Source organism: Nomascus leucogenys, chromosome 6 (genome assembly GCF_006542625.1).
Source record: "Nomascus leucogenys isolate Asia chromosome 6, Asia_NLE_v1, whole genome shotgun sequence".
Taxonomy (NCBI): Eukaryota; Metazoa; Chordata; class Mammalia; order Primates; family Hylobatidae; genus Nomascus; species Nomascus leucogenys.
Genome location: NC_044386.1, coordinates 30,121,069 through 30,141,585, shown reverse-complemented (window position 1 = coordinate 30,141,585; position 20,517 = coordinate 30,121,069). Strand labels below are relative to the sequence as shown.

The window sequence follows — 20,517 nt, the reverse complement described above, 5'->3', positions numbered from 1 at the left end:
TGAAATCTTCAAAGGAGTCCATGACACCAGTCAAGTATATGAAGGAATCATTAGATTACAAAGCACTTATAGGGAGAAAGAAAAAAAAGAGGCTGTGTACACCTAAGTGTTTGCATTTTTCCATTTGGATCAGGTAGATGGAAAGGACGGACCCAAGACTAATCCACATTCCAAAGCATTCACACAGAAAGGCATTCTATTAATAAAACTCATTCAACAGACAAATTACCCATTTACCTTCAGGTTTGTGAAACCGGGATAACACAAAGGGCACATTTCTTACTTTTATTTCAACATTTAAAATATTCACAGATGGAGTATTATATTCAGACATCTCCATGGAAGATGTACGAAAACAAAGCATACAGGCATTCCACAATTACAGAATTACATATTTGTGATTATGTGAATATTCACCCTAGAGTTTATCTGGAAAAACACCACTTTAAAAAAAAAAAAAAAAAAAAAAAAAAAAAAAAAAACTTTTGAGTGTTTCACTGGATTAACTGCCATAAAAAATGAACTGCAAAGAATTTCCGGAGAGATACCTAAATTTAAGTACTTTTTAAAAATTTCAAACTTTTATAGTATTCTGCTAACACATCTCCTGTGAGGAACACTTAGTACTGAATTTTCCCCTCAATAGCCAAGTCAGAATATACTTATTACATTTTTCACCCAAGTCTTTGTTTCTAAACACATTATGTAGAATAGATTTGATCATCACAGCATCTTGAGTAGCTAATGAGGTAGGAGTATTCTTAAGTTCTTAGGCATTAATGAAGCAAAGCAAAAGACAATCAAATTACAAAGATTTTCTTTTGTAGTGGTCGTTCTTTAAGTAAAATGCTAAGAGCACTGGAAATTGGTCAAATGCTGCTCACATTTTAAAAACGAAGAGGAAAACCCCATTAGAAAGCCCTGATACACATAAAGTCTGTTAAAGGGAAAAACCTGAGTACTGGAATTAAATTCATTTTGGCATTGTAAGGTAAGGTATCTATGCCTAAAAATGCCAAGGTTTCTGCCTAGGAAAAAAAATCTTTACCAACAAGATAAAACTTAAACAGAAAACAAAATTAATCTATACTTTCTTTTCAGAACAAGTTAATTTTGCTTCTTTTAACCCAGTTCTCTTTTCCTATACACAAACTGATTAATAACTTCAGTATACTGCATATCCAGTAACACATTTAAATGAAGTTAGCAGTCAACTTACCAACTGTGCCAGAGAAACACTCCTTATATGGAGGCTTCATTAACATAATGCTAAACAACTAGAAAACATGTAGGTAATAGATTTCAGCACCATCTGTTAGTAGATTGTTTCAAAATGCATATACTCCCTAAATTCATATAAACCTAGATAATTTACCCATCATTCCCTCTGCATCTACACCAAAAATCAAAGTTCTGTACTCCAACTACCCTTTCTGTGTGCCAAAAATAAGAAATATTTAAAAATCTATCCAATTAATAGGACACAAGCATGTTCCCCAAAAAAGGAGGGAAGTTACCAATCAAGCATGATGTGTCTAAAGTACAAATTTTGGGAGTTTCTCTGAACCTACTCTGGTTCAAGGGGCTGCAAAAAAAAAATACGTATTTTTAATACACCGGTACCTATTATTTGATGAAGGCTAAATTACAAGAGATTTACCGATTTGAACCTCTTAAGGTTACTGCTAAATATACTTTAAAAAGTCATCTAAAAAATGTTTTAGAAATACAGCAGAATAGCTGCTAGACAAAAAAATTGATAACTATGTGGCCTGGCAAATGATTTTCAAATTAAGTCCTTGACAAGCAACTACAAAATGTTTTAGATGTACCAATCAAACTTGGTAGCAAAATAGTGCAAAACTCTAATATGGCAGCCCTTAATAGCAGGTAACCATTTGAGATTTGCTACCAAAAATAATTTGTCAACAAGAATCTTTAATGTCTTTAAACCTTTCCTTTTTCTACTGTACCTAGAATTGTGTTCTGCTGCTGTTATAAAAATCTCAAAATATCATGTGTATATCATTTAGATAGAAGAGAATTATTTCCTCTTCACTGCCGCCTCCTTTAATTTCAGTTATAATTCCCCTTTATAAACATTATTTTCCTAAGGCACACCATGCCCTATTTATTGCCACAAAGCCACTAAAATCTGTGCCTCAATCTGTCTGCTTCATCAGTATGGTTAAATACAAACCACTTACTAGTGTCTGCTAAAACTTTGTATCATCAAGTCTAGAATGCCATTGGTCTGTTCTATTGGGGCAAAGGCCAAAATACACAAGCATGTGCTCATATGCTCTTTTCCCTACAAACTAACCATATTACCTACTATAACAGTAAAGCTTAATGACATCTCTGGCTACATATAATTCATACTCAATATTATAAAATAAAATGTTAGGCCAGTAAGCTTTCACAATTTTTATTAAATCCTAGTCTAGTTTAACAATATCTGATGTTACAGACATCATCCCATGGTGAACATGTTTAATAAGTGAAAGCAAGTCAGACATCTCATCTAAGTCATTATTTTCTGCAGACTAAGCAATAACTACACAGAACACTATGGGTAAACAAACACCTGCTCAGTTTTCACACAAGCCATGTTGTTTATCAAATTAGATCTGCTAATACTGAATACAGTAGATTCGGTGATTGTAGTTCTCATGTAAGTATCTTATTGAGATAACATTTTGACAGCTTCACTGACCTTCCAAATAAGCATACCATAACCAAAGAAAAGAATAAAGAGTGAAGTAAAAACTGAACATGAAGAGATTAAGTTATTGAAGGAAAATGAAGTAAACAAAATAAAAAGAGTGAAAAATCATTGGGGTGGAAGTCAAACAAGCCTAGACATTTGATTGGAAGAGAAAAGATCAAATATGAAGTTCACAAACCAAAAGTTTATAAACTCAATGCAATACAAATCCTTTTTATTGTAAAAGCTGAGTTGAAACTAAAAGATCTATAAAAACTGTTACTTTTGGCCTTAAACAGTACCAACTCTTATGATCAAAAAAGGCCACAACAGTTAAGATTGTATTACTTGATTTTATTTTACACTAGGGTGGCGGGTACACAAGGCAATCCTTAATAAAGTTGACAATTAGCTTCACTCAATATTTTTAATAATGCACATTAAAAAAAAGTATTCATCTTACAAATTCTTCTGCAATCCAAACATACAATAGCTTGGAGAACATTTAGAAAACAAAAGCCAATGTAAAAAGACAGATTAAAACAACTAGAACAGTACAGGTTTTATTTATATGGCTCGAATTTTACAGTTTTCTTACTGCATCATCAATGTCAGAAATCTGTTCCTTCAGCTGGCTCCATTGTTCTGGATTTAAAGAAATACCTAAAACAAAGTTTAAAAATTCAAAGGTGAAAATCTATTTAAGTGTTGAGGATTTTCATACTTCCAACTAGAATACTGTTTAATCAAAATTGCCACTTTAGGCTGGGCACAGTGGCTCACACCTGTAATCCCAGCACTTTGGGAGGCCAAGGCGGGTGGATCACTTGAGGTGAGGAGTTCAAGACCAGCCTGGCCAACATGGTGAAACCCCATCTCTACTAAAAATACAAAAATTAGCCAGGCATGGTGGTGGGAACTTGTAATCCCAGCTACTCAGGAGGCTGAGACAGGAGAATTGCTTGAACCTGGGAGGCGGAAGTTGCAGTGAGCCAAGATCAGGCCACTGCACTCCAGCCTGGGCAACAGAGCAAGACTCCATCTAAAAAAAAAAAAAAAGCCACTTGGACACAATGCTACAATACTGAAAATCATATCTCTTACATTTGTTAATTACAGATCATCACAATTTACTGAGCATTATCAATCTCATATCCAGTCTTACTTTCCACAGCGCATCCTGCTTAGTACCTATTGTAACCAATGAGAATAAGTAAGGGTTTGAAGACACATCTTACTAATACCTGTCAACTATCAGGCTAAAATGGTCAGGTCCAGATATGGCATGTGATACCCCATTACTATATTTCCAGCTAGTTCCAATATTTGCCCAACATTTCCACAGGAATTCAAGCCAATTGTGCTGAGTTCTTCCAGAAGCATTCATTTCACTTTGGAAAAATTCCCAGGACGTGATTCACACAGGACTCCTGAGAGAGTATACCTGGGTAACTGCACTCTAGGGTCACCCTGTCAGGGTTAAAATTCCAGTCTCACTTTCACTAAGTGTATGACCCTTAAAAAAGAACTACATCACCTTGTAAGCCTTAGTTTCCTCACCAGTAAAATGGCATCTACACCCCAAAGAGTTGTTGTAAATGATTAAGTAACATGAATAATGAACTTAGCGTATCACCCAACACATAAACGGTTAAAAAATGTGAGATATGTCTTTCCTATTTAAGATGTAAAAGTATGAACAGAAATTTTATATTTTCCATATTTTGTACTTTAACGTTCTAGCATTCCAATACTGACACATATAAACAGAGACGTAAACAAGAACTGGCAGAAAGTACTCCCAGAAAACTGCTGGAAGGCCATGAAATTGAAAAAAAAGAATAAGAAATACGGCATCGGCCACTCTGGTAGTGAATGACCAATCCAGAAGTGACTTGAAGAAAATATGAAAGCGTATAAACACATATAGAGGCTGAGTTTAACAACAAAAAAAAAAACTGCATGAAGCAAACAAGTGGTACCTTTCAAACAGGCAAGCAGAATAAAACTAAATAAGGAAGCATTTTTCTTTAGCTGAGGGTCAACCTAGAGCAGCAATCCAAATATACAAATTTAGGTTGACTCACCTTCTCTGGCTGTTTGGTGAATTAATATAAAATATGTTTCTACAATGCTAAGAGGCTTGGGACTGGATGAAGCACAAATGGAAGGAAAGCAGAGATCCGCTTGAAGAATAATGCCCTGAAGAATAGCTTTTAGGAGCTGAATCAAAAGGAAGCATTGTAAACCAAGATTTTCCATTTCTGATTTTACAAGTTCCCAGATAGTGCCTAATCTGCTTCAGAATTGCTGTAAACCTTTTTAAAAATTGTTCAAGTAAATTAGCACCCAATTGAAGTGATATTAGGGGTGTTACTTTTCTGGGTTTTATTCCCAAAAGCTGTATTAAGACATCTCATTAAAAAAATGTTAAGTATCATGTCCAAAATAACTACAGAAGATAGAGAATCAACTGAGTAAGACTCTTCCTTGCCCCGTGTGTCCTGCCAACATTTCAAGTAAGCTACTCAGAAAAGTTGTAGTTTAGTCCTAACACTGTTAATAAAATTCAAGTAATCAGACCTCACCTTTTCTTCCTGGTTTCATTTCACCTTCAGGATCCATCCAATATTCTCTAATATCAATTAGCACTTTGCCTTTAAAATCTCGAACACTAACGTACCTCATTTTCCCAATCTGCAAAAGAAACAAACATAAAAAGAGGTGCTCCTTTCAAGAGTGGTATCTGTTTCAATTATATTCATATTCACAATTTGCTGCATGCTCATTCTACATCTAATCATGAAAACGACTACTGCTGACCCTTGAACAACACGGCTCTGAACTGTGCAGGTCCCACTTACATGCATATTTTTTTCAATAAATATACTGGAAAAATTTTTGCAGACTTGCCAATTTGAAAAAACTCACAGAACAACTGCATAGCCTAGAAATAACAAAAACATTAAAGAAAAGTTAGGTATGTCATGAATGCATAAAACATACCTAGATGTGAGGTTATTTTATCATTTACTATCATAAAACATACAAATCTATTATATGAAGTTAAAAATGTATCAAAACTTATACACACGGGAAGCAGTAGAGAAATGTAAACAAAGATGGAGTATTAATTCATAACTGCATAAAATAAACTGCAGTAGTGTACTAGTGTTAACTTCACAGCCACTTCCTGTTGCTATCTCAGTGTGCTCAAATGTTACAAATATCTGCTTAAAACACCTTGTGTAAAACACCATGTGATGCTAATCATCTCTGCTGAGCATGTCTCCAACAAATTGCTTATTGCAGTAAAAAGTGATCTCTCACGGTTTTCACATTATTTTTCATCATGATTAGTGCAATACCATAAACTTTAAATAACACCATGAGTCCTATACAAAGTGCCCCTAGTGATGTTGAAAGTGCTCCCAAGAAGCAGAGAGAAGGCATGACATCACAAGAAAAAAACTGCCAGAAGCAGTGGTGCATGCCTATGATCCCAGCTACTCAGGAGGCCGAGGCCGGAGGATCACTTGAGCCCAGGAGCTTGAATCCAATCTGGGCAACACAGCAAGATCCTGTCTTTAATTTTAAAACGCAAAAAAAAAAAACAAAAATAAAAATAAAAAAATAAAAGTTGAATTGCTTGGTATGTACCACGGACTGAAATCTGCAGCTGTGGTTGCCCACAATTTCTAACAGATGACATATCTTATAAACAGACAACGTAAACTAATGTTATCGATAAACACCATACAGTACAGTAAAATGTATTTTTTCTCCCTTATGATTTTCTTAGTAATATTTTTTCTCTAGCTTACTTTATTGTAAGAATACAGTATATAGTACATATAACATACAATATATATGTTAACTGTTTATGTTACTGTCAAGGCTACCGTCAACAGTAGGCTATACTTAGCAGTTTTGACGAAGTCAAAAGTTATAACCAGATTTTCAACTGCACAGGGGTTGGTGCCTTGCATTTTGACCCTGCATTGTTCGAGGGTCAACTGTACTACTCTCAATATCAAAACTGCAACCAAAGTAAATTACTGTTTAAACTATCATACGATCCAGCAATCCTACTTCTGGGTATATATCCCAAAAAATTGAAAGCACAGACTCCAAGAGACATCTGCACACCCATGTTCATAGCAGCATTATTCACAAGAGCCAAGAAGTGGAAACACCACAAATATCCACCCAGAGATGAATTGATAAACAAAATGGGGGAGGGGGGTGGAATAGACACACAATGGAATATCAATTAGCTTTTAAAAAAGGAAATCCTGTCACATACTACATCAATGAAATAAGCCAGTCATAAAAAGGAAAAAGGGAAATACTCTATGATTCCACTTACATGATGTCAAGTTCACAGGAACAAAAAGTAGAATGGTGGTTACCCAGAGCTGGGAGAAAGGGAACTGTTGTTTAATGGCCACAGAGGTTCAGTTTTGCAAGATGAAACAGTTTCGGCAATCTGTTTCGCAACAATGTGAATATACTTTTATGGTTTTTACCACCAAAAAAAAAAAAATCATTAGGAAGCAAACTTTTGCAGTACAAACTACAACCAATAGGAATCCACAGATGCAACTAGCTACACTGCTTCACCAACCATTCTGAATATACGAATCCAGAGTTCCAGTCAATAATAACAAAGCTTTTCCTTTTCGTGTTCACTTCAGGTAACATTTTTAATGCACCTCAGTCAGATTGAGAACTTAAAAATATTCACAGAAAATTATTTTTCAAAAATCTTACATATCTGCTTACCACAAATTACAAATTCCAGAGAAAAGAACAGGCTTTCCTCAACAAAGTGTCTCTTAGCACTTTCCAAGACTCACTATAATATAGTAAGGGAAGACAATGTAGTACTGGAGTAAAGACAGACATAAGAGGTCAATGGAACACAATGGTGTCAAAAAATACACATGCATTGGATATATTCACTGATTTTTTTGGGGAGAGAGGGGGTAAAATCCAAGGTAATTCAAAGGAATAAGAATACTCTTTTCAACAAATGGTGTTGAAACAACAGGCTATCTGCACTGGGGGTGGGGAAGAATCTAAATCTCTATCTTACACCATACACAGAGAAATTAATTCTACATGAATCACAAACCTAAATGTGAAAACTAAAACTATAAAACTTCTAGGAAAAAACACTGGCAAAAATTTTTGTGGCCATGGTAGGCAAAATATGTCTTGGACAGAAAATAAGCATTAAGCAAAAAAGTAGAAAAATCGATAGAATAGACAATCACACTAAAAGCCTTTTTTAAAAAGATGCTTCAGAAAATAAAAAGATAAACCAGAAACCTAAAGAAGATATTCATTCAAGTTGGAGCCACAGGGGTCTTGGCCTTCGAGGAGAGCCTGAGGAAGGAGCAGAACTGTGGACGTGAAGAAAATGATGAACTGACCAGAATTGGTGAGGACCTCATTTCCAAGAAAGAGAAGATCTGTCACAGACGCCCCTGACCAACTGCCAGTCCCCCCTTATCCTGTCTGATTCTGTCTCTCTGGTTTCATATTCTTTCTTCTCTGTTAACCTCCACTCATTTTTGAATTAGATTGCTTTGAAAACTAAAGTTTCCCTGAAGTCTAAAAAAAATATTAATTATACTTACATCTGACAAAGGACTTATATCCAAAATATATAAAGTGTTACAATTCAAATGACCTGGCATTTTTTTTAAGTGGCCAAAAGATACTCTTCACAAAAGATATAAAAATAACCAATAAACACACTAAAGAGGTACAGTGAATTAAGACAGGTACATGAGGGAAATGTAAAGTAAAACCACCATGAGCTACCAGTATACATTCACTGTAACTAAAAAGAAAAAAACTTAAGACTGACAATATCCAGTGAGGATGTGGAGCAACTGGAATCTCATAAGTAGTACTGATGGCTGTGTAAAATGCTACAGCTACTATGGAAAATGGTTTGACAGTGTCTTATACAGTTACACACTTACCCTATGACTTGGCAAATGTATCTGGTATTTACCCAAAGGGGCAAAAATGTCCACAAAATGACTTGTACAAGAATATTCACAGCAACTGCATTCCTATTAGCCCAAGACTTGATACAATCCCAATGTCCACCCAAGGTGAATGGATTAACAAGTTGTAGTATTATCATACAAAATACTACTCAGCAATAAAAAGAAACAAATTACTGATATATGCAACAAGAATTAATCTCAACACATTATACTGAGCAAAAGCCAGACACAAAAAATAGACTGCATGTATCCATTTATACAAAGTTCTAGAAGAGGCAACATAAATCTATACTGGTAGAAATAAGATCAGTGATTACCTAGGACATCAGCAATGACTGTAAAGCCAAGAGGAACTTTCTGGGGTGATGAAAATCGTCTGGCCACAAAGGCGTGTACATTTATCACAGCCTATCAAGGTATGCTTTTAAATGTGTGCGTTTTATTGGACATAAACTATACCTCAAAAACATTTTTTTTTTTAAAAGGAATCTGCCCAACAGTTGCCTCTCCCTTGGGGAGAAAAAAAAGAGTAAAACTGACAAATTCTTATTAGCAAAAATTAAACAAGTGATGAGATAGTAGTATAGGGATACAAAGATAGAAAAAAATAAAGATCACTGAAATCACATTTTATTGGAAAAAAATAAAATCAGATGACAGAATATATTTTACATCCACAAAATCCGGAGATTAGCAGCAAAAAATAGTATATACATCATAAAGAACTGTGATTCTTCTATGAATCTGATTCCCTGTCCCCTTTGAAGATCTGATAAAGCAGTGGTTCCTAACCTTTTTGGCACCAGGGACCAGTTTCATGGAAGGCAATTTTTCCACAGCAGGCAGGGAAGGGGAAAGCTGACAGTTTCAGGATGAAAACTATCCCACCATCAGGCATTAGATTCTCATAAGGAATAAGGAACGCACAACCTAGATCCCTTGCATGCACAGTTCACATAGGGTTCACGCTCCTATGGGAATCTAATGCCGCTGCTAATCTGACAAGAGGCAGAGCTCAGGCTGCAGTGTTCACTCACACACCGCTCACCTCCTGTGCAGGAGGGACCCCTGTGATAAAGGTTATGAATAATTCCTTCAAACACAAAAAAGGAAACTCAAATTAAAAAACAATTCTATGGACTCCTGCCCCAGATTAAAATGACCAGTTATAATCATTTTAAATAATTTAAAAGTATCAAGTATCCTTAAATCATCAAATAAACTAAAGCAGTATTACTGACCCTTTGTGCCTAACTCTGAAGGAAAATATGGATTAAAGTTTCCTGCCTCAACTATTCTGACCTTTCAAGACACAGGTACTAAGTAATTATGAGATAATTCTCCAGTCTCTTTATTATCACAGATGTCACCTCAGGTAGGTTACGTCCCTATGGAAGAAAGTTCTTCAAAATCAGGGCTGAAGGAACCAGGAAGCAAGCATCTCTAGTATCTTCTCTCTAGTCACGATTCTGCCCCAGTCATTTCAGACTTTAAAAGACAAGTGTATTGATTTTCCTTTGGTACAACTCTTTAATACATTTAGAGAACTGCTTATGTATTGATGTTTGATATACATCAAGCTGTAATGGCAATGAAATTAAGTATCATATTATCTCTTATAATGCCTACACCACTAGATCCGTGAAAGCCACTCTGAAAATAAGGCCTAGGCCAGGCACGGTGGCTCACGCCTGTAATCCCAGCACTTTGGGAGGCCAAGGCAGGCAGATGGCGAGGTCAAGAGATCGAGACCATCCTGGCCAACCATCCTGGCCAACCAGGTGAAATCCCGTCTCTACTAAAAATACAAAAATTGGCTGGGGGTGGTGGCGCACGCCTGTAGTCCCAGCTACTCAGGAGACTGAGGGAGGAGAATCTCTTGAACCCGGGAGGCGGAGGTTCCAGTGAGCCGAGATTCGTGCCACTGCACTCCAGCCTAGTGACAGAGCGAGATTCCGCCTCAAAAAAAAAAAAGATGACCTATGTTCCTCCTAGAGGCAGGCTTTCAAAAGGTGCAATGTCAGCCTTAGGAGGCTTAGGAATCTTTCCAGATGAGGGTTTAAGAAACGAAGGTCTATTTTTCTAGTGAGAAAATTCCTAAGATTAGATCTAATTTTCACAAAACTCCTCTTAACAGAATAGAATCTCTAAAATGTGTGTTCTGAACTAAATAGTTCATCTGCACTTTGTCTATCTTCTTTACCTAGAAGTATAATAAGGCAAAAATAAGCAATAGGAAAAAAACGTAAATTTTCCCATTCTCACCTTTATCTTGGCACTCCACCTTTCAAAGCTATCAACAGGTCAAAATATACATGTGTTAGCCTTACTTTCTAGTCACATAAATGTCTATAGTCTTGGCCAGTCACGGTGGCTCACGCCTGTAATCCCAGCACTTTGAGAAGCCAAGGTGGGGGGATCACTTGAGCTCAGGAGTTCAAGATCAGCCTGGACAACACAGCTAAACACTGTTTCTACCAACAAAAAAGAAAATTGGCCAGGCGTCATGGAGCGTTGCCTGTAGTCCTAGCTACTCAGGAGGCTGAGGCAGGAGGATCATTTGAGCCCAGGAAGCGGAAGTTGCAGTGAGCAGAGATCACACCACTGCACTCCAGCCTGGGTGACAGAGCAGAGACCCTGTCTCAAAAAAAAAAAAAAAAATTGTAGTCTCGTTCCACCCAACTTTTTGGTTTCAACTAATACTTATGGCTCATGGAAACACTCATCCTTTTCTTGCTCCCATTACTGCACTCTTCTAATTTTCCTTCACCCTCTCTCTTAACCTACATCCTCCTTTTCCTTCCATTCTCTATCTGAATATAACCCAAGACATCCCCTCATCTGCTTCCTGTTCTTCCTCTAATACTTCAGTAGGCAGCTTTAGTCAACCATGCTGATAGTCCCACATGAACATTTCCCAACTAAGCCCTTCAGGTGCTACAGAAGCAACTCCATTTTTTTTTTTTTTTTTAAATCACATCCACAATCAAGTCCACATCTTCACTGATTGCCTAATTCCTCTGGTCCATTCCTCCTAACCTGTATCTTGTAATCGGCATAATTTCTTCTTTAGGAAAAACCATCTATGCCCTTATCGCCTCACATACAGATTAAAGCCTACAATTACCTAAGCAATCTCACCTGCATCCATTTATCCCCAACACCCCTTCCTCACAAATCCTTCTTGTACATAGATGCCAGTGTCAAGTCTCCCTAAAACAAGACAGGAAACCCCAAGAAGCTGTATGAGTCCTCTCCAGGGGATTTCATCAAGTCCCTTTAATGAACTTCCTTCACTTTATCTATTCAACCCATTCCGCTTTTCTGTTGCTCATCAGGCCAAAATTAGGCATGTCACATTGCTGCTTCCTGTCTCATAATAATCTATTCATATTTTACTGTCCCAACATTTGACCTGCCTCCTCCAAGTTGCTTTCAAAATGTGCAGTTCTCAATCTCATTTTTTGGATTTCTGTAACATTTAAATTTGCATTGGTTTAAATACAGCAAAACTAGACTTTAGAGACTTTAACAATAATCCAGCATTGTACAAAATACTTTTACTAGTTTGTTCTATTTTATTAATAAATGTCCCTAGTTAAGTGGATTGTAACACATATATTATGCAATTATCAGATTATAGTACTTTTAACATTCTTCAGATCAAGCCAGATAATAATTCCTCTGAATCTAAAGAAACAGCCAACTTTGGCAAGGCACGGTGGCTCACACCTGTAATCCCAGCACTTTTGGAGGCTGAGGCAGGTGGATCACAAGGTCAGGAGTTCAATACCAGCCTGGCCAAGATGGTGAAACCCCATTTCTACTGAAAATACAAAAATTAGCGGGGCGTGGTGGCTGGTGCCTGTAATCCCAGCTACTCGGGAGGCTGAGGCAGAGAACTGCTTGAACTCAGGAGGCTGAGGTTGCAGTGAGCCGAGATGGCGCCACTGCACTCCAGCCTGGGTGACAGAGCATGGCTCCATGTCAAAAAAAAAAATAGCCAACTTTACCTGAAACATGTTATCATCTCTGCTGCTGCTGCTCTGTTTAGAAGATGACAGAGCTCTCGAAGTTTCACCTGTCTTTTGCTTCTTTACAGATTTTTCTGGAGCAACCTGCTTTTTCCTCTTTAACTAGGAAAAAAAGAGTATGGTTAAAATTTGCACACGTAAGAATAAAACATACCCCAGTGTCAAAAGATCCCATTACTTTTTAAGATTTAAACAATCAAAAGGCTATATCCAAAATATCATAAATATATACATAAGCAAGTTTCACTCAACAACAAAACTATGAATCTAACTAATCCTTCTGTCTAGTAATGTTTTCAAACTCTGTTCTCAGGATCCCAAAAGACACTTCAGGCATTAGAGTAGTATTAACCACAGGAACGGTTATTTTGTGGTTTGGGGTCCCACATACAATTTCTTTGGTAGAAAAAAAAAATGGAGGGATCTTGCTGCTTCTGAATAAACCTGGAAACCACAGGCCTACTAAGGCTAGTCAGTTACTTATTTTACGAAGCAGATATACTAATTAAAGAGAATACAACCAACTTATTCCGTTTCCAGGATATGTTTATTTACGTCCTGCCTATTCCAAAAGGAATTTATGCTGGCTTAAGGAATTTATGGGCCGGGCGCGGTGGCTCACACCTGTAATCCCAGCACTTTGGGAGTCCGAGGCAGGAGGATCACTTGAGGTCAGGAGTTCGAGACCAGCCTGGCCACAATGGTGAAACCCCATCACTACTAAAAATACAAAAAAAGTTAGCCAGGCGTGGTGGGCACCTATAATCCCAGCTACTAGGGAGGCTGAGGCAGAGAACCGCTTGAACTCAGGAGGCTGAGGTTGCAGCGAGCCAAGATCGTGCCACTGCACTCCAGCCTGGGCGACAGAGCAATACTCTATCTCAAAAAAAAAAAAAAAGAAAATTAGCCAGACGTGGTGGCACACGCCTATAATCCCAGCTACTCGGAAGGCTGAGGCAGGAGAATCACTTGAACCCGGGACGCGAAGGTTGCAGTGAGCCAAGATCGCGCCACTACACTCCAGCCTGGGCAACAAAAGCAAAACTTCATCTCAAAAAAAAAAAAAAAAAAAAAAAGGAATTTACGATTAGGCAAATCTTTAGAGAGCTATTTTGCACTGGGCACTGAGAGCCAACAACTCAAGAACTTCCTCATCACAAAAAAAAAAAAAAAATCATTGAAGATAGACAGCTATGTGTAGACTAGCTTTCAAAAATCACAACAGTGTTTTAAAAACAGCATTATTTTAAAAGCTTATTAGAAAGTCGCATTCTCAAAAAGAGCTAACCCATAAAAACCACTAGAATTCCCAACCCAAACAGGAGAGGGCAGTCATGTTCCTTCTTGATGGAATAGTATAAATATTTTAATGTTACTAAATTAGTTGAATGTTACCAAATTAGATGAAGCTAGGAAAAATATTATATACAAGTAAAACGTGAAATGATAAACGTGGTATATAAGGTTAAGTGTTTACAAGATTAATATTACTATTTGGGACAAACAAAAAGTTAGCTCAACATGCAGAAAGTAATTATTCTATAAATCAGGCTCTAAGTATTCCCTGTGGAATAGTGCATGTCTGGCAAATAAAAGCTCAATACACATGTGTTACATCAACATACTCAAATACTATATAGGGTGCAAATTTTAAAATTAAGAAATTTACTCAAGTATATCTTTAAAGCCTTACCCTTCCATGTGGTGTTATATTCTATATTTACACTTTAAGGTTGCAACTTCTCCAATCTCCATACGTTCCCCCCTTTTCTTTTGGCTAAAATTGCTAACTAAGCTTCAGGAGGAAAAAAAAGATGGGGAGCCTGCTTCTTTTGAATAAACTTTTAGAAACCACAGGTCTACTAATGCTAGTCATTGCTTACTACTTTACAAACGATATATACTAATTAGGAAAAACACGACCAACTTATTCTATTTCTAGGATATAAATATCTATTCAGATATGTAAAGTTCTATGAGATAAAAGACAATTCTGCACGGAAGACTTGACTGCAGAGTGAGACGCTCAGTTATGCTCCACTGAGATGCTCAATTTAGTTCACCAATTACGGTGCAGCTGTCATCTAATGCAGAAAAAGCCTATCTTGTCAAAATGGGTTTCAAGTTAGCTTTACTGGGTGCTGATTTAGTTAAATGGAAGGGACCAAACTTAAAAATGTACCAAGTCTAAAATTCAGAAAATCTTATGTGCAGAATAAACACCAGTAACTGAAAGAACTTTCAAAATTAACATTTTATGGCCACTCATGATGGCTCACACCTGTAATCCCAGCACTCTGGGAGTCTGAGGCAGAAGAATTGCCTGAGGCCAGGAGTTTGAGACCAGCCTTAGCAACACAGCAATACCTGGTCCTTACAAAAACATTTTTTTTTTTTTTAAATTAACCAGGCATGATGCCTGTAGTCCCAGCTACTCTGGAGGCAGAGGTGGGAGGATTGCCTGAGACCAGGAGGTCGAAGCTGCAGTGAGCCATGACAGTGCCACCACACTCCAGCCTGGGCAAGAGAGTAAGACCCTGTCTTTAAAAAAAAAAATTAATATTTTACAAAAAAAAATCTAGTAAATTTCTAAATAATGGCAAATAGTGACTCTGGCCTACTTAGAATTCTATGCCCCTAGGATCCAAGGCAGTGGTTCTACAACTTTAGGGTTCCTAATGGTGCTCAACAGAAGACTTGTTAAGTCTGATTTAGGGCCTATGAGTATGAATGTGCAAAAAGCATCCTAGGCACTTCTAGTCAAGTGGTCCAGAGACCAACCACACCTCCAGAAATACCCATTCACATTCTCATTTTTTATTTTTAATTTATTTATTTTTTTAAAGAGACAGGGTCTTGCTATGTTAGCCTGGTTGGTCTTGAACTCTTGGCCTCAAGCAATCCTGCCACCTTGGCCTCCCAAAGAACTAGGATAACAGGCACGAGCCACCACGCCCAGCTAGATCCTCATTTTAAGATGTTAATACACCTTTTACTATCCTTCAGAATGGGATATGGACAATATTGTTGAATATCACAAAAATGAGTTGGTACAGTAATAGTCACCTTTTTGTCAACCTCACTGTCAGAATCACTGCCAGAAGAGCTTGAAGAAACAAGTTCCTTTGATTTAGGCATCCTGAAAGAAAAATACATTACATAAATAATTAACAAGGTACTCTACTACTTTCAACTTAGCTCTCCCCCAAAGAAAAAAATCAAGGACAAGTTCCACGGTTCATTCTACCATTTTTGTGCTACTGAGTTGTTACACTGAGCGCAAGTTTTAATCTATACTCTTTTAAGTTGCAAATAACATGCAGGGTGCAATGTGCTGAACCCAGTAAGAACAATGAGTTAAATGTCATACACTCCTACACCTCTAACCTTTCTCCAAGCCAATGGATCTTTCCATACTTCGTTTTAGTGGCATTACACACTATGGGTAGGGTAAACTGCAAGAAGGCAGCAGACAACAATTACTGTTAAAACCAGAAGAAATGTAATCTACTATTACTGCTTTAGACTTCTCATCAATGAGATCGGAACTAACGTAAAATTATTCACTATGGGGAATTAACCCCAACATTTACACAACAGGGAACTAGCTGTACTATGCAAATGTGACATCTAACTAATTTTTACATAATATTTTATTCATATTTTGACTTTTTGGCCATATCACCAAAGTAAAAACAGGTACTAATTCAAGAGTACACAAAATTATACGCAATTCAGGCCGGGAACGATGGCTCACGCTTGTAATTCCAAAACTTTGGGAGACCAAAGTAGGCGGATCACTTGAGCTCAGGAGTTCGAGACCCGCCTGGCCAACATGGTGAAACCCTATCTCCACTAAAAATACAAAAATTAGCAGGGCACGGTGGGGCACCTGTAGTCCCAGCAATTCGGGAGACTGAGGAAGGAGAATCGCTTGAACACGGGAGGCAGAGGTTGCAGTGACACGAGGTCACGCCATTGCACTCCGGCCTGGGCAACAAAGCAAGACTCCATCTCAAAAAAAAAAACAAAAACTTACACAATTCACAGCAATTCATTACATTTTACACAGACTTTTCTACTCTGGAACATAATTAAAATTTGAAGAACCTATTTATGTGAGGTGCAAAACCTATTTATGTGAGGTGCAAAACCTATTTATGTGAGGTGCAAAACCTTCCCGCAAATTCCTACCATGCTAGTAACTTCCTAGGTCCCCCCAGAGACATAGATAACTTAGTGCCTTGCTTACAACTGGGTGTTTACTGAGTGCCTGAATGCAAGTTTGTAGAAAGCAAACTATCAGTAAGCCTAAGCCCCAAATTTCAAGGAATTCCAAGATATGTGGATACCTCTATTCAAGGCACTTATAACACCAGATCATAAAACGCTGATTATCAAAATATCTTTTGCTCTCTCCATCTCAGAAGAGATTAGGTCCTATTAACCCATTTATGCTGGAGGTTGCAATTTTTTGAATTTTTGCAACCAGACCTTGGCGATGATCTTGAGCAGTAGCATAAAAATAACTCCCACATGCTTAGCGTTCCAATAATGGAACACTAGGCATAAATCGGTTAATTTCTGTATGCCTTAAAGGGCCTAATAAACACAACACACACTGTATTTGTTGAATACAAGAAAAAAACTTAAAATTCCTCCTCAAAAAAAAATCATAAATAATCTAGCTCTCTAGAAGAAACCTGCATTAGCACTCACGTTGCATGTGTTCCAAGATAGGAGGTCAAGGAAAAAGAAGTGGGCCATCCCAATCCTAGCCATTAAATTCAAAAAGCTCAATCTGATTTTAACTGGTAATGTCTTCAAGGGTAAATTCGGAAGGGAAAAGCAACGTTCATGACCACGTTTTATCCGTTTTTCCTGTTTCTGCTCCATTTTGCAACCTCATCTCTAAAATCAATTTAGTTCAGTTTTTTATGCTAATCAATACGACAAAAAGATATTTTTTAAAAAGGTAATTAAATTGAACATAATTTTTCACTTTGAAACTGTCGATCATAACTACCGTCTGTTATTAAAAACTGCCTGGGGGCCTAAGAATTTTTCAAAGAACCACCTGGTACTCAACCCAAAGAAGTCCACTGGAGAAGAAAGGTAACGGTAACTAAAGCCAGCCTCTAAACTTTTAACAAATATATTTTTACCCTAATGAGCCTGTTCCAATGTGGGGGTGGGGGGAGAAGCAGCTTGTAATTCAAGTAACTGATATGAAACCGCTATTGTAGAATTTATACAAAACGCAACTTTAAAAAGAGAAACGAAATCTTCAGCCTTTGCTGATTGAGGGGAAGATCAGAAAAAAACGAGGTGAAAATGAACCAGGACTGAAGGGCACACGACTTCGGTATAACAGGAAGGTGACAAGCACAAGACCAGGGAAGGGGTCGCGCGGCCCCAGCAAGCCGCTAGAACCCCGTGGCTAGCAGCCGCTCCAGCGAGGGGAGACAGGTTGGTCGGAGGGGGCGTGGGAGGCGGCGAAGTGCGGAGAAGACGGCGTGGGAAGGGGCGGGACTTGCACCAAGCGCCATTTTCTTCTCTCGAAGCGTTCCCTCCCCCCGCACATCAGCCGTTCTTCCCCCGGCCCCCTCCCGCCCGCATCCGCTCGCCCAGTCTCCAGAGCACCCCGCTCAGGGCGAGGGCCGGGGGAAGAGTAGGTAACCGCACGCGCCCCACTTAGGCCGGCCGCCGCCGCATTGTCCCGGGGACGCCGCGACCCTCTCCCCGCGGCTCCTCGCCCCCCGGCCGCCCTCAATCTGCCGCCCCGGGCCGCAGCGCCCGCCGCCTCGACTCGGCTCCCTGGGGACGGGAGTCTAGCGCGGAAGGGCCCACAGCGCGTCAGGCGTTGACTCAGGAACGGAGGAGGGGGCCGGGGACGCCGAGGGGAAGGGGGAGGTAAGGCAGAGCCGCCATTTCCCGCGGCCATTGCCGGCGAGAGGAGTGAAGGGCCGAAGGCAGCTCACAGCCCGGCTGGGAGGGTGGGGGCCCCGAGGAGTAGGGATAGGGGGTCCCGCGCACTCACGCTTCGCTCAGCTCTAGCAGTCGAACACCCTCTTGCTCGTTCGCTCGCAACTGACAGAGAACCGGAAGTGACGGCAGCCAGGAGACGCCGGCCCCGCCCTGCTGGGGGCTGCGGTCACGTGATGGGGCGTGGCCTCCCCACCGAAACCAACACTTAGACCCTTTCCAGGGCCTTAAAGGGACCGCGTCTCTTCCCAAATGGGTGACGCGAAAGTCAGATGTTGGAAGATTACATCTGACCCTTGAGAGAATGAAAGAGCTAATAGCCTTCCTGTAGGAGATAGCTTAAAAAAAAAAAAGGAAAATGCTAATAAAACATGAGTGACAAGCGCCAAGCTTTGCGCTTGTTCAATAAATGTTTGTTCTAATGAAGCGAAGGGGTCATAATGAAAAGGATCAATACTCTGGCCCATTTTCCTAGAAATGGTCTTCCTACCCCACTTCATCCACCTCAATACATGCCTCTGCCTCCTCAAATCCAAAGCAAGGAAGCTAAAGTCAAGCGTTTAATTCCAGAAAGTGCAAGAAATCTTTGGAGTACTCCTTATTCCTGTATTGAAGTCCTGGAGATTTAAGGGAGTTCACAGAAGGCAAGAGGAATCCATATACAAGCAGGAATATAGCTAAAAGATTATTTGAATATGTATTTGAATGAATACTTCCTACAGCTAAGAATCAATATAAAGGCATATCTATTAACAAAGATTTATCAAGCACCCACTACGTGTCAGACACTGCATGAGGCAATTTACATTACTCATCCTAACAAGCATGTTCCAAAGCAGGAATGACTGTTCTCTCCATTTTATAGACGAGGAAACCAAAGTTAACGCCCTATGGAGAGGATATTTCCTGTTATAGCTGAAGCGTGAATTGGCCTTATGTTCTCTGCCTCCAGACCCTATTTTCCTGCCTCAGGTGGAGGAATGGTATGGGATTTTACAAAGTAGAGGATGGAATACTGTCGAAGCTCAGAATTGCACATCGGAGATGCCACAGAGGCAAAGGAAGGGCAGTGGGTTGCAGAAAGGGAGGAGTGTTTGGATCTACATATGGAGCAGTTAGACCTGTGGTTCCCACCCATCCCACCCTTATAGGAGAAGAGAGTTATATATTCCCTGGAAACATTAAAGCTGGGAGCAGAATGTGTAATGGGTTTGAGACGCAAAGAATACAGCGGATGGAATCAAAGTCTGAACACTAAATGTGAAAGCATCCCCCACACGTCCCTTTCTAGAATTACTTGACTTTTAAAGGATTAAATGCTGACAAAAATACAAATTAATTCCTTAGTTTGTTGTGAAACTCTCGATCATAATGAAATAAAAGAAGTCATGAAAATAAACACTGACGTCAGGCGCAGTGGCTCACGCCTGTAATCTCAGCAGTTTGGGAGGCCTAGGCGGGTGGACCACCTGAGGTCAGGAGTTCGAGACCAGCCTGACCAATATGGTGAAATCCCGTCTCTACTAAAAATACAAAAATTAGGCGGGCGTGGTGGCGTGTGCCCAGCTACTCAGGAGGGTAAGACAGGAGAATCATAAGAACCTGGGAAGTGGAGGTTGCAGTGAGCTGAAATTGTACTACTGCACTCCAGCCTGGATGACAGAGTGAAACTCCGTCTCAAAAAAAAAAAAAGAAAGGAAACACTGACATTATGCACTGTCATGGGACACTGCGCAGCTCCACACCTACCTAAAGAAATGCTTAA

General features: G+C 39.1%; 1 protein-coding gene across 1 annotated transcript; it reads right to left on the bottom strand.

Annotated features, from left to right (window-relative positions):
• Positions 1 to 271: 271 nt before the first annotated feature.
• On the bottom strand, positions 272 to 18,930 carry SUB1 (SUB1 regulator of transcription). Its single transcript, XM_003274916.4, has 5 exons — positions 18,808 to 18,930; positions 15,834 to 15,906; positions 12,747 to 12,869; positions 5,296 to 5,404; positions 272 to 3,370 (listed from the first exon to the last, which is right to left on the bottom strand). Exons 2-5 carry the CDS (start codon positions 15,903 to 15,905, stop codon positions 3,291 to 3,293), a joined length of 384 nt encoding a protein of 127 aa, XP_003274964.1. The 5' UTR covers position 15,906; positions 18,808 to 18,930; the 3' UTR covers positions 272 to 3,290.
• Between the last annotated feature and the right edge of the window lie 1,587 nt (positions 18,931 to 20,517).